Consider the following 14,620-nt stretch of genomic DNA (forward strand, 5'->3'; position numbering starts at 1 on the left):
GTCATTATGTTGATCAAATCTCTCTATTTGTAAATGCAATAGGCTATTATATTGAACTTGCAACAATTTCAACATATATGTATCTTTAAGTCCAGAAAACCTTCATATTATTCAGATTTCTGCTAATGGAAAAGCTCCATTAACTAGCACTTCTATATAAATAGGGTACATAGATAATTGATGATGTTCACAGTGATTATTCTGAGGCACTGCAGGATCATCAAGTGCGTCTGACTCATCAGAGGAAAATTAAATTACATTCGGTGTCGTTTCAGCTTTGAGTATATATTATCTTTCTTTTATTCTTGGAAATGGATAATATGTGCACGGTCTCTATGGTAACTCTCTATAAGCCAGAATATGTGATTAACCTTATTTTTCAACCATGCCAGATAATAGAGAATTTATTGTATCATGTTCATCATAGCTGTTCTTTACATAAATTCAACTTTTGCTATTTACCTGAGAAATATAGCTGTGTGTTTAAAGTTTTATTTTAGCACCAAGTAGACACATATAAATATTTTGGTCATTTGGATTGAACTGAATTCTCAAGATTAAAATGAGATATTATATTTGATGAGGCATTACAGTATGGGATAACCAGTTATAAGCTTGGATAATGCTGCCTTGTACTTGTTAATTAACCCTTCTTGAAGGGGCATGCACTCCACCTTCACATATTCATACTAAGGGCACTGAATTTACCATTCACAAACAATTTGGCCAACAACAGGATTTCATGTTTATTCTTCAGACTTGACACCAGAAATATTCAGGCATAAGGATACGGCAAAAGGTTTATGTTGGCTTGTAAGCGAGACTCAAGGATATTCAAGCGTTCTTTCAAAGCTGCACAGAAACTAGTTTGGTCTTTTAAACAAGTCAGTTTGCCTCAGAGAACTTAAACCAATTTTATAATGAGGGGCTGCCGCAGTTATCGACTACATAGTAATATTTTCTTTTTATTTAATAGTAGAATGCTTCACAGAGCTCCAGACCGGCACCATAAATTAGTCGGCAGAAAAATGTTTAATCATTTGCGATGATAAATTAGAGGCGTTGATAAGAGACAAAGCTGAATTAGGTTAGAACTGAGATTAGATTATTTGCCTATCCTGATAGTCTGCGGTAGATAGTGTGGCCATTGGCCTCACAGGGACCTCCGGTTCGGGTTACAAGCAAAGTGAATAAAGGGGTGGTGGAAAGGGAAGCCCGGGCAGAACCTGCAGACATAGCACATGCTCAGAAAGGAAGGGTTTCATTTTGTACAGTATTTCTTTTGCTTTTCAAATTACAGAGACAATGTAAATAGTTAGGCTGTTAAAATTATCACATCGTCTAGAAATGTAAGGGCAATTTCATTTCATTTTGCTAATGTTTTCATCCTTTAATAAAATCTTTATTTTGGAATGATTTTAGAGGTACAAGAAAGTGGTAAAGATAATACAAGGAGCTCCCAGATACCCCTCGGCTAGTGTCTCCCATTGTCAACATCCGACATCTTACAGTACCGTGGTATATTTGTCACAATAGAGAACCCAATATTGATACTTCACTATTACCTAGACTTCACATGTTTTTCAGATTTCATCAGTTTTTTCACTAACGTCCTTTTTCTGTTCCGGGATTCTATCTAGAACACAATAATCCTGTCTCCTAGGTCTCCTCTGGTCTGCGCAGTTCCGTAGACCTTGCTCGTGTCCCATGACCTTGGCAGTCTTGAGGAACACTAGCCACTAGCCAGCTATTCTGTAGAAGGCCGCCCATCCCCTCTCTTAGTTGGGTTTTCTGTATGTGGACTTAGTTATCTTTGTAGCTCAGTGAATAAATGTTTCCACTAACTAAAATTTTTTCCTCTGTAGGCATGCCCCTTACTTACTACAATTCATTTCTGGAAATCACATTATAAAGTAATTCTTAAAAGTAAATTGGCTTTGCCGAAGTATCATTGTGGTGGATTGCGGGTTACGTTTGTGACCAAAGGCTTAACATCAAAAATCTACTACAGATTTGACTGATGTACCCCAAAGATTAACCTTTGTAATTATTTAAATGAAACAAAATTAAATTCCAAGTCATAGAATTTTAAGTCCTAAAAGGAATGTTGAGAGAGAGTCTAGGCGAGTTCTCAAACCAGGTTACATGTCAGAATCTGTGGAGCCTTTACAATACGGACGACACAGATCCCGGGGCTCTAAGTCTGGGGATTTGGAGTCTGATGGAAGTGTATGTCATGGTAGAGAAAGAAAAAAGGTTGAGAATCCCTGACTTAAATACTTAAAGGACTAGGTTTTAAAATCAGGAAACCCAGAGCCTCTGGTATTTCAGGTGGGGGCAGGGGGGAAGGGGAAGGATTGTTATTTACACTCCTCCATGTGCTTTTAAAAGGAGAACCATTTCTCCTAAATTCCCCTGTGTGAAACTGTGAGAGAGAGGCAGTCCATGCACCTGGTTTGGAAGGTTGGGGCTGTTTGTGGGTTTATGTTTATCAGCCTCCAGACTTTTCCACACCTCCTTAAACTAACTGCCTGAGGAAAATGGTGTGAAATGAGAGATGAGTGATAATCAGAAAACAATGCCTGAGTGGGACAGAAAAATGCTAAACCTGGACAAGCTAAAAACCACTGAGAAATCATAGTCATCTTTGCAATTTTATGCTTGAGGAAAAGCACATTGACTGGCCGATCCCAAATATTTGATTTTCTTTAAAAAAGTGTATTATTAAATTTAATGAATTTTGTTGCCTTTTGGGAGAAGATCTGCCTCCTCATTATTCATTTTTCATACCAACATCAGTACCGATTGATTTTTCCTGACTGGGGGGCATCTCTGTGGAAGACCCTTATGTAATGAATAACAGGGAAGGTGCCCCACACATTTTCCAGGAAGATTTTAATTGGCTGTACAAAAGTTTTTCATATTCATTATTCTAAACATAAACACCTAATCCAGGATAATTAGGTCTACCTCAAAACAGGAGGTAGGTTGTGCTTAATCTTTTGCAAATTAACAAGTATAAAAGTAGAATTAAGTCTTCTAATTAAAGATAGTGTCTAATCATTTTAGCTTTTATTTAAGTATTTTTCCATTTGTCCTCCCTTTGTTAATAATGAGAACCAACTTGATGGTAAAATTCTATAAATAAAAAATTAGGTTTTAATAAAAGTGTCTGTTGAAGACAGTGTTTCAGGGGACCAAGATAATGGTTTACTGTTGACAGGAAGTGTCAAGCAGCCAAGGATATTTCAGAGCCATTCAATTCCAAAAATATATACTATATCTTATTGTTAAATTACTCCATACTAATTCAAAAGAGAAGTGTTTTGTATTCCACATAACTAATGTCATTTTCTTTCAACTCTGGCACAGATTCTGTGGCTTTATTCAAATCACTTTACTTTTGGATCTTGAAGCAAGTAGCAATATAATCAGTTAATAATCATCAACCTTACTCATAGAATTACTCTACAGGGTATCCAAGAATGTCAAATTACCTTAAAACGGTTGTACAAATAACAAATAATTGTGTGCTCCCCCAAATCACTTATTATTAATTTGCAAGTTATTGCCTTTGCTTTCTTAAAGAAAGAAGGTTATGCAATGACTAATTTACACAATGTTCTATTTAACTGCATGTAATTAATGGGAATAAAATTAGAAAATAATGCTAATAATTTAGAGAATTACAGTTTTCTTAAATTTCTTACATAATGCAGTTTACACGTAATAACCTTTCAGTTAGTCCATTAATAACTTAATTATTCTCAGTGGTTTTATGACTTTATTATGGTCCTTTATTTGAAGGATTATAGGGCCTCGGTTTGAAGTCAACCCCCTCTCTCCTGTGCAGTCGCCTTTAGCTTCCTGCTCTCACCAAACATGGAAATGCTCCTGCTTTCTTCCTGCATGCTGTGTGTCTTAACTCTAGCAGAGTTAGTTGTAAGCATTTTTCCAGTATGCCTGAAGCAGTGCTCCTATGAGGTACATCCCTTCAACTTTTAAAGGGAATACATTCAAATATGCCCATCACAGATGTATTAACACTCTAACACTCACAGGCTCACAGTTAGTCACAAGTCTGGGCAGCCACAAAAACAGCTATGTGTGCACACCTTGGAGACTCTGGGGAGTCTCAACATTTTTTTTTTTTGGTTAAGCACCTTCTTGCACACATAAATACTTTTGATAGAACTCATCTAAGTTTCAGTTGAAATTGCAAGGAGTGCATGTGCCTCATTCAAACTTAACTAATTGGAACATGCACTTCAGATGCTTTTATATCCCTAAATCAGTATAATACACACAACTGCCTTTTTATGGGTCTTCTCCAAGTTTATTGCTAGTTTGTGTGCGGCCATCTCCCTTCACCTAGCCCAGCCCATTGTGATTTAGAAGGTTTAGCAATCAATGTAGCAGAAGAGGGAATAAAATGGAGTCTAGAGAAGAAATGACAGGGCATGGATTGAGTGGTTTGATCAGTGGTTTTCAGGCTGTATTTCACAGAAGGATCGGTTGGGAGGGCCAACAAGAGAGGGGGGTCCCAACCACCTCATCCAAATAATTGATTTTGAATTTGGGGTATCCTTGATCTTGGGCTTTTGAAAAGCCTGTGCCTTTGTTTACCAGCCACCACCTGTGTTAGAGCACCTATGTTTTGTGCTTTCTTTGTCCTCTTTGCTTTTTGTGTTTTGTCAAAATGAGTTGATTTAATTTGTTAATAGGCTAGGTAAAGCTAGAGCTGATAGGGAATGAGGAAGTGCTGTGGAGCGCGTGCACCTGGGTGTGTGTGTGTGTGTGTGTGTGTGTGTGTGTAGGTAGAGTGTGTGCTGTATTAATTTAAATGTAGAGTAGACCCAAATCAGTTGTATCTGAGTAGTTAAAATAAAACACATCCTCCCCCCCCACCCTAGATGCCTTGTAGTTGCATTTTGACTTCTGTAGTAGAGATGTTTACTTTTCCATCTTAAAATCTAGAACTTATTTCCCTTTTGTGGTTTATAAATTTATCTTTTTACTTTCACAACCAAAACCAATATAAATACATTGTGTGAAATACTGAAAGAACAAACAAACCAAAAGAAATACTCTCTTAGACCATCTAAGGATAAGTAGGGCTAAGTAATAGCAAAAAAGAATATGATCATTGGAATTAATTATTAATATTAAGTAACTTCCTAAAATTGAATTAGAATGGATTTTTTTTGTTTTCTTAGCAATATATTTAAAATGGAACTGAAAATTTTAAAAGAGTCACTTGAAAATGTTAACTACAGATTAAATTAAGAGTTTAAACAGTATTTGACTAGCATGCCCTGTTTTCCACTTTAAATCTTTGTATTTGGAACATAATATTTGCGTGACTGAAATAATTCAGATCAGTGGTTTTCAAACTCTTTTTTGGAGGTTTCTTAGAAATGCTGTAGGGGCCAGCATGTGATACAAAGGGAACAAAGCAGACAGGATTCCTAGCTCCCTTGTTTCAACCCAGGCAACCTCACATTTATCTCTTTTGTATGTCAGAGTTCTGCTTAGGATTTCAATTAAAAGGAATTCTACTGCTGAAACAAAAAACCTTGCAAATCCCTAGCTTGGATCAAACCTCTGTAGCAAGAGGCTGACTCCAAAGAGTTTCTTCCACACAGAACCAAAGTGCATATTTTCATAAACTAATTTTAATACCAGAATTTGAAAATAAGTGGTTGTATCTGTATGTTAATAAACGTGTATTATGTGAGTCTTTGTAAATCTTCACTTTTGCATGTATTCATTCAAAACACATTGTATGCTTACTGCTGGAGATATTTAACAAAATAAGATAGTTCTTACTGTTAAGGCACTTTGGGGCAGTTAAATATTTGCAGAGAAATACAATGACAATCAGCATGTGTAGGAAAGTATGCTAAGTGGTAACCTAACTGGGGGTTGCTTAGAGAATGAGGATGCATAGGGAGGTGGTTCTTGAGATGTTATTTTTTAAATTAAAAATAGTATGTTAAGATTTTTAATAATATTCCTTGTGGGAATTTTTAAATCATAAGAGTAGTACCTGTCTGCTGTAATGATTGTTGAGTTGAGTTTGCAAGAACAAATGGGAGCTGGTTGGGTGTAGGCCATGGTAGTAGCTATGGTGGGTGGTTGTCTATTTCAAGCAAACAGGGGGCACTCCATGTAGGGCCCAGACACAGTGATGGCCTTCTAGGTCACACTAAGAAGCTAGAAACTTAATTAGTAGAAAGATACAGTGAAATATTGAAGCATGTGTTGTCTGAATGACTTAATCAGATTTGTGTTATTCTTACAGCGGTGTGCATAGTAGATTATAAGGGGGCAAGAATGTGAATAAGGAAGTAAGTCAGACCAGTTACAAGGATCTAAGTGAGAAATGATGATGGCTTCAACCAAGTTAGCAATTGAGATGGGGAAGAAAGGGACAGATTCAAATAGAGGAGAAATGTCAAAAGCTCCCAAGTGATTGAATGTGGGGACTGAGGAACAGGAAGGGTCAAGGATGCTTTCAGCATTTTGACGAGTGCATTTGGGTGGATGGCCAGAGTCACTCCCTGGCATGAAGAGAAACGAGCACGGGTTCAGGATAGTGAATGAAGGTAGTTGTTTTATACATTGTGCCGTAAGAATGTGTGAGTGTGTGCATGTGTTTCAGACCTAGAGCTGGAAGTGTACAAGTTAAGAGCACAAGCTGCGGAGTCACTGTGTCCACATCTTTATCCACTGCTTCCTAGCTATGTGTCCATAGACCTTTAAGCCTATTTCCTCATCTGTAAAATGGGGAAAATAATAATACTTATGTCTCTCTTAAGGTTGTTGTGAGATAGTTTAGACTTTAGAGTATAGCATGTAGTAAGAATTCCATGAATGTCATCAAATATTGTTATTATTTATGCTCCTCAGGCTTCAGTCCTCATCCATAAACTCATGAATGGGGAGGGGGAGTTAATGCTGTTTCACATGGTCTGGGGTCACATTTACCTGTAAAGTTTTTCATTCTAATATGTCTGCTTTCTATTTACATGCATGTAAACAAATAACAATTTTACTCAAAAAATGTTAATCATTTCTAGGAACGTGCCCCATCAGACTCAGATTCCCCAACAGCAGACTACAGGTGAGTACTAGGAGTAATAAGTTGATGTTTATGGATGAAGCTGATAGATTAAAAGATAATGATAGCACTATAGAATTTATGAAGCTTTAGCTTCACCAAGTAAGGCAAAACAGTTGTGTCATTCCTTAATCAGACATAGAACCTCAGAATAATAGCTTAGATTATTACGTAGATTGGCATCCGAATGATAAACACAGGGTAAATGATCTTAGAGCAAAAGCATCCATGTAGGTCCTGTCTAATTAAGGAAGACTGAATAAAATCCCCTTCCTTCAGAGAAGCTCCCCATTCTTCCCCTTGGTATGAAAGATTCTTAGCTTGGATGCATCCAGGATTTGTCTCAGTAAGTGAGCAGCTTGAAACTGACTCTTACAAAAGGAAACCATTGTGACTAATCACTGAGGCTTCAGGAGGATAAATGAGAAATGGTTGGCCTGGCTTTAAAGCCGCTTTAAAAAGCTATTATAACATGACCAGTGACAACAAGATGGTGGCCAATTCTCCCTGGACTATTCTGTTTCCCTGAGACTTGCTTTCTTTAAGTTTATTTCTTTCAAGTGTCCCTAAAAATTTTCCACAGCCAATTATTTCATTCATCTCAATACTGAGTAGATAACTTATTCACGATTGTCTTCTAATTAGTGGTTGATTCTTAGTTCTAATTGCCAGGCAACCAGTAATGCCTTTGTAGCTCTTTTGGAAAAGCAAAAAAAGTTTTAAAAATGTAAGTTGGATGTGGAATTCAAACTATGAATAAGTGGCATTGTGGTAGGGAAGCTATTAAGTACCTCTCTTAAAAACTTCAGGGACATATAGAAATGTATTGGATATTTTCATTCAAAAATTATCTTCTCTATTACTGCTTTCGGGAATTTAAGGAGATTTTCGTTTGACAACTTTTCAAAGATTTGAGGCAAGTATAATGAAGTTGTTCATCAGATTTTAATTATGAAACAATGTTTATCAGAATTTTTTCCTACAATATTGATGACTTGTTTTAATTAAATGCTAACGTGTTTCAACAAGACTGTTCGATATATTGATGTGGTTGGTGCTACTTTGTAAGCATTCAGGAGATTGATGAGGGAACAAACTTTGCTATAAATATGTGTCACCTAAAGAGAAAAAAAGATAAATGAGTCCTACTACCTCCAATTTCATGCCTACTTTTTTAAGAGGAAAAATTTTAAAAGCATATTTCTGCAATGGAAATGATAGAACTTCTTCTCCATTAACCTCATAGACTTCCCTCTCTCCTAACGTGTCTGTCTTCTGAGTCTCAATTATTTCAGACATGGAGCGAGTAGAAGGGAGAAAGTTTCTTTAAAAAATAGTAAATATTTCTTTTGAGTACTTTAAAAATCCAGATTTTACTTACTTACCCACTAAGGGAAATAGGAAACATGAGCAGATGAGATGAGGGCGATTTATTTGATAGGCACATAGACTTTTTAGCAATTATACATGTTAGTGTGCTGCATTTTAGTAATTTAGAGTATTTCCAAATACAAGGACGATTTATGCCTGAGCAAATGTGATAAGAGCCCAAGAATTTTCCTAGGGGGATTTTACGTTGTTCAACCTAATTTTCTAAATTATTTTCTAAAACAGGTTTTGGGGCGCAGGCAATTTTGCTTGAGTCAAGAAAGCTTTGATCTCCTTTTTTAGTTAACACTATAGCCTATTACCTACTTGTTTTCTTATGTTTTTCTGCAATTTGGATCATATTATTGACTAAAGTACACTATCTCCTCTTGGTTGTTTTGTTGTTCTTGTTGTTTTTCAGTGAGTCCCCAAAGTATCTAACTGTGAAAGGGAGAGAGACTACCCTAGCATTTTTTATAATCATGAAAGCTCGTGTTTCTACCTCTGACACATTGAAAGCTAGAGTCATACTCCTGGAGACAGGAGCTAAATGGGCAGTTACATTCCTTATTCCTATTCTATTCATTTAAATGAAAAAATAAAGTGTTTTTCAATTTCTAAATTATTCTGCTCTGTCTGCAAATGCGTGAATTCAGTGCTGTTTATGTATTTTCGTGGGTACAACAGCTTTTCTGTTCTTTCACTCTGGTTGTCCTAGTACTACAGAGAGGCAGCTACATTTGTGCGTGATTATCCTGAAACAATAACTGGCTTTTTCCAAGTAGCTCAAAGCCCTGTGCTAATGTCATTTTTCTTTATAAAGGTAATTTAGGCATAGAGTTTGTCTCTTGGATAGCAAGTAATTTTATTTGTAGCTACCTATATGAAATTGATCAGGGGAGAGTAGATTTTGAAGTTTCTTTCATTTAGTTAGTTGTTTTCTTTTAAATTCTCATCAAAAGCTTGAGAAATGGACTAGCTGCTAATGTTGTACTCCTGGACATGAGCACTAGCTGGGATAATAGAGCAGTTAAAAGCTAACAATAGCATTACCTTTTGGATTGGGCCCAAGCCAGTAGGTTTGCTGCCCCTTCGGTTTTTCTCATTTTCTCTGCCCTACCAACCCACATGATTGTTTTTTAAAAGCCATGATTAAAAGGTACTGCTGTACATCCCGCAGTCAACCTCATCCATTTTGGTTATTGTGGGAGGAATTTTCAGACCATACCTTTTGAGAAATACAAAACCTTTGGTCCAGGAAGGAGAAGGCTAATTTAGAATTTGTTCTTTCTTTTTTGTTTTTTGTCTTTAAACCAAATGCAGAGAAATAATGGAATATAATTATTTTAAATTATGTTAAGGCGATAGAAAATTTCTCCTTGCCATAATTTGTTTTGCTCAAAATCTAAAAGTGTCCGTGCCCTAACTCATGCTCATATTCATTCTCACACATTGCAGGTAAATGGTATCCCTGAAGAAAGAAAACTGACTGAAGCAATGAATTTGTAATCAGACAATATGGCAGTTGTATCTTCTTTTCTCTTCCAATAATGCATGAGCTTTCCTGGCATAGGTGTGCATGTTGACAGTATTAAGTATGTACCAAATAATACAGCATAACTTTCATTTTATTAATGTATTTTTTTTTGTACTTAAAGCACTTTTGACAATTTGTAAAACATTGATGACTTTATATTTGTTATAATAAAAAGTGATCTTTAAAATAAATATTATTAATGAATACCTGGTGAGATTTACTTCAGAAAAGCATTGTATTGCCTTCTGTTTAGTAGGAATCTTTTACTTGCTATGAACAGGTTTATATGTTCATCTTTTTTCAACAAGATTTTATTAAGTGTTTCCTGTAGATATATAAAACATTTGTGCTCTGTGTTTCAAGTGAGCAATCCATTTAAATAATACTTTAACTTTTTTGGACTACAAAGCCTGTCGTTTTATATGCCACTTCTTGAAATCTTTTGGAGTAAACCTAGTTTTTTATGGATTGTGGAACTGATAACACTGGTTGGATGTAGGGCAGCCCAGGTTGCTTACTGACCTGACTTCATAATCCAATATTTGGTTTTAGAAGGAAGCTAGGAGCTATTACACAAAAAGAGAATAGTTACTTGCTAATGGTGACATGGATTAACTCCAAAACCCCAGGGTCCTCTGCAGTAACTCTTACATTGAAGGCTTAGCAGAGTTTCCTCATACCATCCTGGTCTGCCTCATACATCATGGACACTATAGGATCAGTGTAGCCATCAGGCCAGCTAGCAGGTCAGCTTTTGTTGCAGACTGAACTAGCTTCCTTTATAGTGCTGTGGGCCAATTTCCTTGTTACCCGTTAATTGGTCAGATGTCACAAAAATGCTATCTAAACCTGATTCTAAAGTTGAAAAAGACTCCCTGTTAGTATTGCGTACAGCAACTTGTCTTCCACTTAGGGAGAATACTCTATCATGTCATTGACATTGGAACCCCACCCCCACTTCCTTGTGGGACTTAACGATGTATCTCTTACTTTTACTCCTTCAAGACAACTGTGGCATTGCCACTGGCTGTTCTCCAGAAGTAATCAGCTTGTGATTGTAAACGGATTACGCCAGGGTTATGTCCTAGGAGGAAGGAAAGGTTGTTAAGGCTCCAGAGTATTAGATTGAGGCACAGATGCAAAGAATTAATGAACTGTTGCCCCTGCCGGGTGAAATCAAACTGTTCCTGGTAGTCTAAGCAAGTAGGAACAAAGTCATGCGTGACTGACATATCAGGAACTGCAGATCAGGAGTCAGTAACTTTATTCATCTATTCTAGTAAAGAAGCCATTTGGGGATTGGAAAATGCGTTTGGAGTTAGCATCAGTTTGTGCACTGACTGTATTGAGAAATTGAATGGGGATAGAAATCATTGCCAACATCTCACAAATCTTTGAGAATAGCCTTAATCTCTGTCATTCCCCCTCAAAAAGTGATCTTGGCCTCTGACTTAATATTTTGATGTGAAGGAAGAGTCCAGATAATTTCCCCTTGGTTGATGCTACTCTAATAGTTCTTACTTTATGGGTAAAAAATAAATGGAGATTCTGCCACGTGCTGAGGATTTCAGTTCCAACTATATACTTTCATAGTGGGCAAATGACTACGTACGTGGTGAGTTCTGGGTTTTGATGGTGAACTTAAAACATCTTTTTCAGTCTCCAGTTCCATCCAGGTTGTTACAAAAGGTATTCACCATTTTTTTTTTATGGCTGAGCAATACTCTATGGTATACATATACCACATTTTATTAATCCACTCATGTATTGATGGGCACTTGGGTTGTTTCCACAACTTTGTGATTGTGAATTGTGCTGCTATAAACATGTGAGAGCAAGTATCTTTTTTATAAAATGTCTTTTTTTCCTTTGGGTAAATACCCAGTAGCAGGAGTGCTGGATCAAATGGTACGTCTACTTTTAGTTTTTTGAGGTATCTCCATATTATTTTCCATACAGATTGAACTAGTTTGCAGTCCCACCAGCAGTATATAAGTGTTCCTTTCTCCCCGCATCCATGCCAGCATCCAATTTTTTTGGAACTGTTTGATAAAAAGCCATTCTCACTGGAGTTAGGTGATATCTCATTGTGGTTTTGATTTTCATTTACTTGATGATTAGAGACATTTACCATTTTTTTTTTTTGTATGCTTAATGGCCATTAGTGTACTTTTGAAAAGCTTGTGTTCATTACATCTTTTGCCCACTTTTTAATGGGGTTGCTTGATGTTTTCCTGCTGATTTGCTTGAGTTCTTTGTTCTGGTTATTAGCCCTTTATCGGATATATGGCATGAAAATATTTTCTCTCATTCTGTAGTTTATCTATTCTCTCTACTGATTGTTTTCTTGGCTTTGTAGAAGCTTTTTAATTTAATCAGGTCCCATTTATTTATTTATTTATACTATTAATTGTGCATTGATTTTGTAACGTAAGACTCTGCTGAATTTAAGTATCAATTCCAGGAGTCTCTTGGCAGAATCTTTGGGGTTTTCTAGATATCATATCATATCATCAGCAAAGAGCAAATAGTTTGACCTCTTCTTTCCCTATTTGTATACCCTTGATTTCCTTCTCTTGCCTGATTGCTCTGGCTAGGACTTCCAGCACTATGTTGAACAGAAGTGATGACTATGGGCAACCTAAGAAGGCTGGATGCTCTCACCTTAGTATGATCTTGAGGTTCTGTGGCAACTCTAAGGCAGATTTGTCAACTGCCTGGCTTAGTCTTTAAAGCATTACCCAATATGCACACAGAGCCCTTTGGCAAAGTAATTTAAGAAAAAGAAAAAAAATCTCTGTTTAATTAGCTGACCATGGAAGATAACTATGCAGAGACTTCAGTAGTCACACATGACAAAAAATTAGACTTTATAGCATTAGTTTAGAAAAGTAACAAAACAACCTTGTGGGAGGCAGAAGCAGAGAAGAAAATCTAATATACAGGATTCACATATTGTTTAAAATATCCAGTTTTCACCAACACAAAAATACATATGAAACATGCAAAGTAACAAGAAAGTATGGCCCATAAACAAGAAATAAAGCAATCAATAGAAACTGTCCAGGAAGCATAGAAGTTATACCTACTAGACAAAGACTAAATCAGTTATTTTAAATATGTCTAAAGGACTAAAGGAAACCATGTCTAAAGAACTATATGAAAGCATGAGAACAATGTCTCACCAAATAGAAAATACCAACAAAGAGCTAGAAATTGTAAGAAAAAAACAAATAGAAATTCTGAAGTAAATAGGAAAATAACTGAAATGAAAAATTCACTACAGGAGCTGTGTTGGAAACCATCCTCAGGTTCAATGATTCACTAGAAAGACTCACAGAACTCGGAAACTGTCATGTGCATATTACAGTTTATTACAGCAAAGAATATAAATCACAATTGGCAAAGGGAAGAGGTGAATGGGGCAAGTCTGGGAGAAACCAGGCACAAGCTTCTAGGTGCCCCCTCCCAGTAGAGTCACACAGGGATATGCATAATTTTTCCAGTAATGATGTGTGACCACATATGCAAAGTGTTGCTAACCTAAACCTTGACATCCAGGGTGTTTATTGGGGAGTTGGCCACATAGGCATGTGAAGTTTATGTGAATTACCTTACCTACTCAGACTCCAGTATACTCCACAGAGCAAAATCCAGCATTTGTCATAAATCACATTGTTAAGATAAACTTATCTGGTCAAACAGGTACAGTGTAGTCCAAGGCCTTAGTCATACAAAAGCAGATGTTGCCTGTAAATACAGCATGGCTTAGGGCATACATAAAACTCTTGTCAGGAAGGATATTCCAAGGGCTCAGAGGCTATAGTCCAGGAGCTTGCCAAGGGCCTGGCCTGAAGACAAACTTTTCTTTGAAATGTATAAGATCTGAGGAACCCCAGCCTGCTGAGTTAACCCTTTCCGGCCCAAGCGTTCAACAGCAGATTTGAGCAGGGGGAAGAAAGAATCAGGAAACTTGAATATGGGGTTATCCAGTCTGAGGAACAGAAAGAAAAAAGAATGAAGGAAGATCAACAAAGCCTTAGAGACTTGTTTTACACCATAAACATATCAACATATGCATAATGGGAATCTCAGGAGGAGAGAAAGAACGAGAGACAGAAAGACTATTTGAAGAAATAATGGTCAAAACTTCCAAATTCTGATGAAAAACATTACATATCCGACATGCTCAATAAACTCTAAGCAGGATAAACTCACAGAGATCCACACTTAGACACATTATGATCAAACCACTGAAAGACAAAGACAAACAGAGACTCTTGAAAGCAGCAAGAAAAATGTAATTCAACATGTTCCTCAAAAAGATAAACAGTGGATTTCTCATCAGAAACTATGGAAGCAGGAAGGCAGTGGGATGATGTAGTCAAAGAGCTGAAAAAAAAAGACAATCAATCAAAAATTGTATATCCTACAAACTTATCTTTCAAAAAGTTATCTCTCTCCGAAAGAGAAATTAAGATATTCTCAGATAAACACAAAGTAAGGGAATGCTAGAAAACCTACCTACCCTATAAGAAATGCTAATTCATGAGTAGATTAATAAAATGTGGTATACGTATACCATGGAGTAC

General features: G+C 36.6%; 1 protein-coding gene across 10 annotated transcripts in view; it reads left to right on the forward strand.

Annotated features, from left to right (window-relative positions):
* Window positions 1–10,485, forward strand: part of SGCE (sarcoglycan epsilon) — a 69,635-nt gene extending 59,150 nt beyond the window's left edge. For 9 of the 10 annotated variants that reach the window (XM_069462712.1, XM_069462716.1, XM_069462717.1 and 6 more), the window contains 2 exons: window positions 7,083–7,126; window positions 9,950–10,485. In XM_069462712.1, coding sequence (XP_069318813.1) covers window positions 7,083–7,126; window positions 9,950–9,966 — 61 coding nt within the window. In that variant the 3' untranslated portion in view covers window positions 9,967–10,485. Of the gene's footprint in view, window positions 1–7,082; window positions 7,127–8,004; window positions 8,040–9,949 lie in introns of all 10 variants that reach the window. The other variant, XM_069462709.1, reaches the window with a different exon arrangement.
* The last annotated feature ends 4,135 nt before the right edge of the window (window positions 10,486–14,620 follow it).

Source organism: Eulemur rufifrons, chromosome 29 (genome assembly GCF_041146395.1).
Source record: "Eulemur rufifrons isolate Redbay chromosome 29, OSU_ERuf_1, whole genome shotgun sequence".
NCBI lineage: Eukaryota > Metazoa > Chordata > Mammalia > Primates > Lemuridae > Eulemur > Eulemur rufifrons.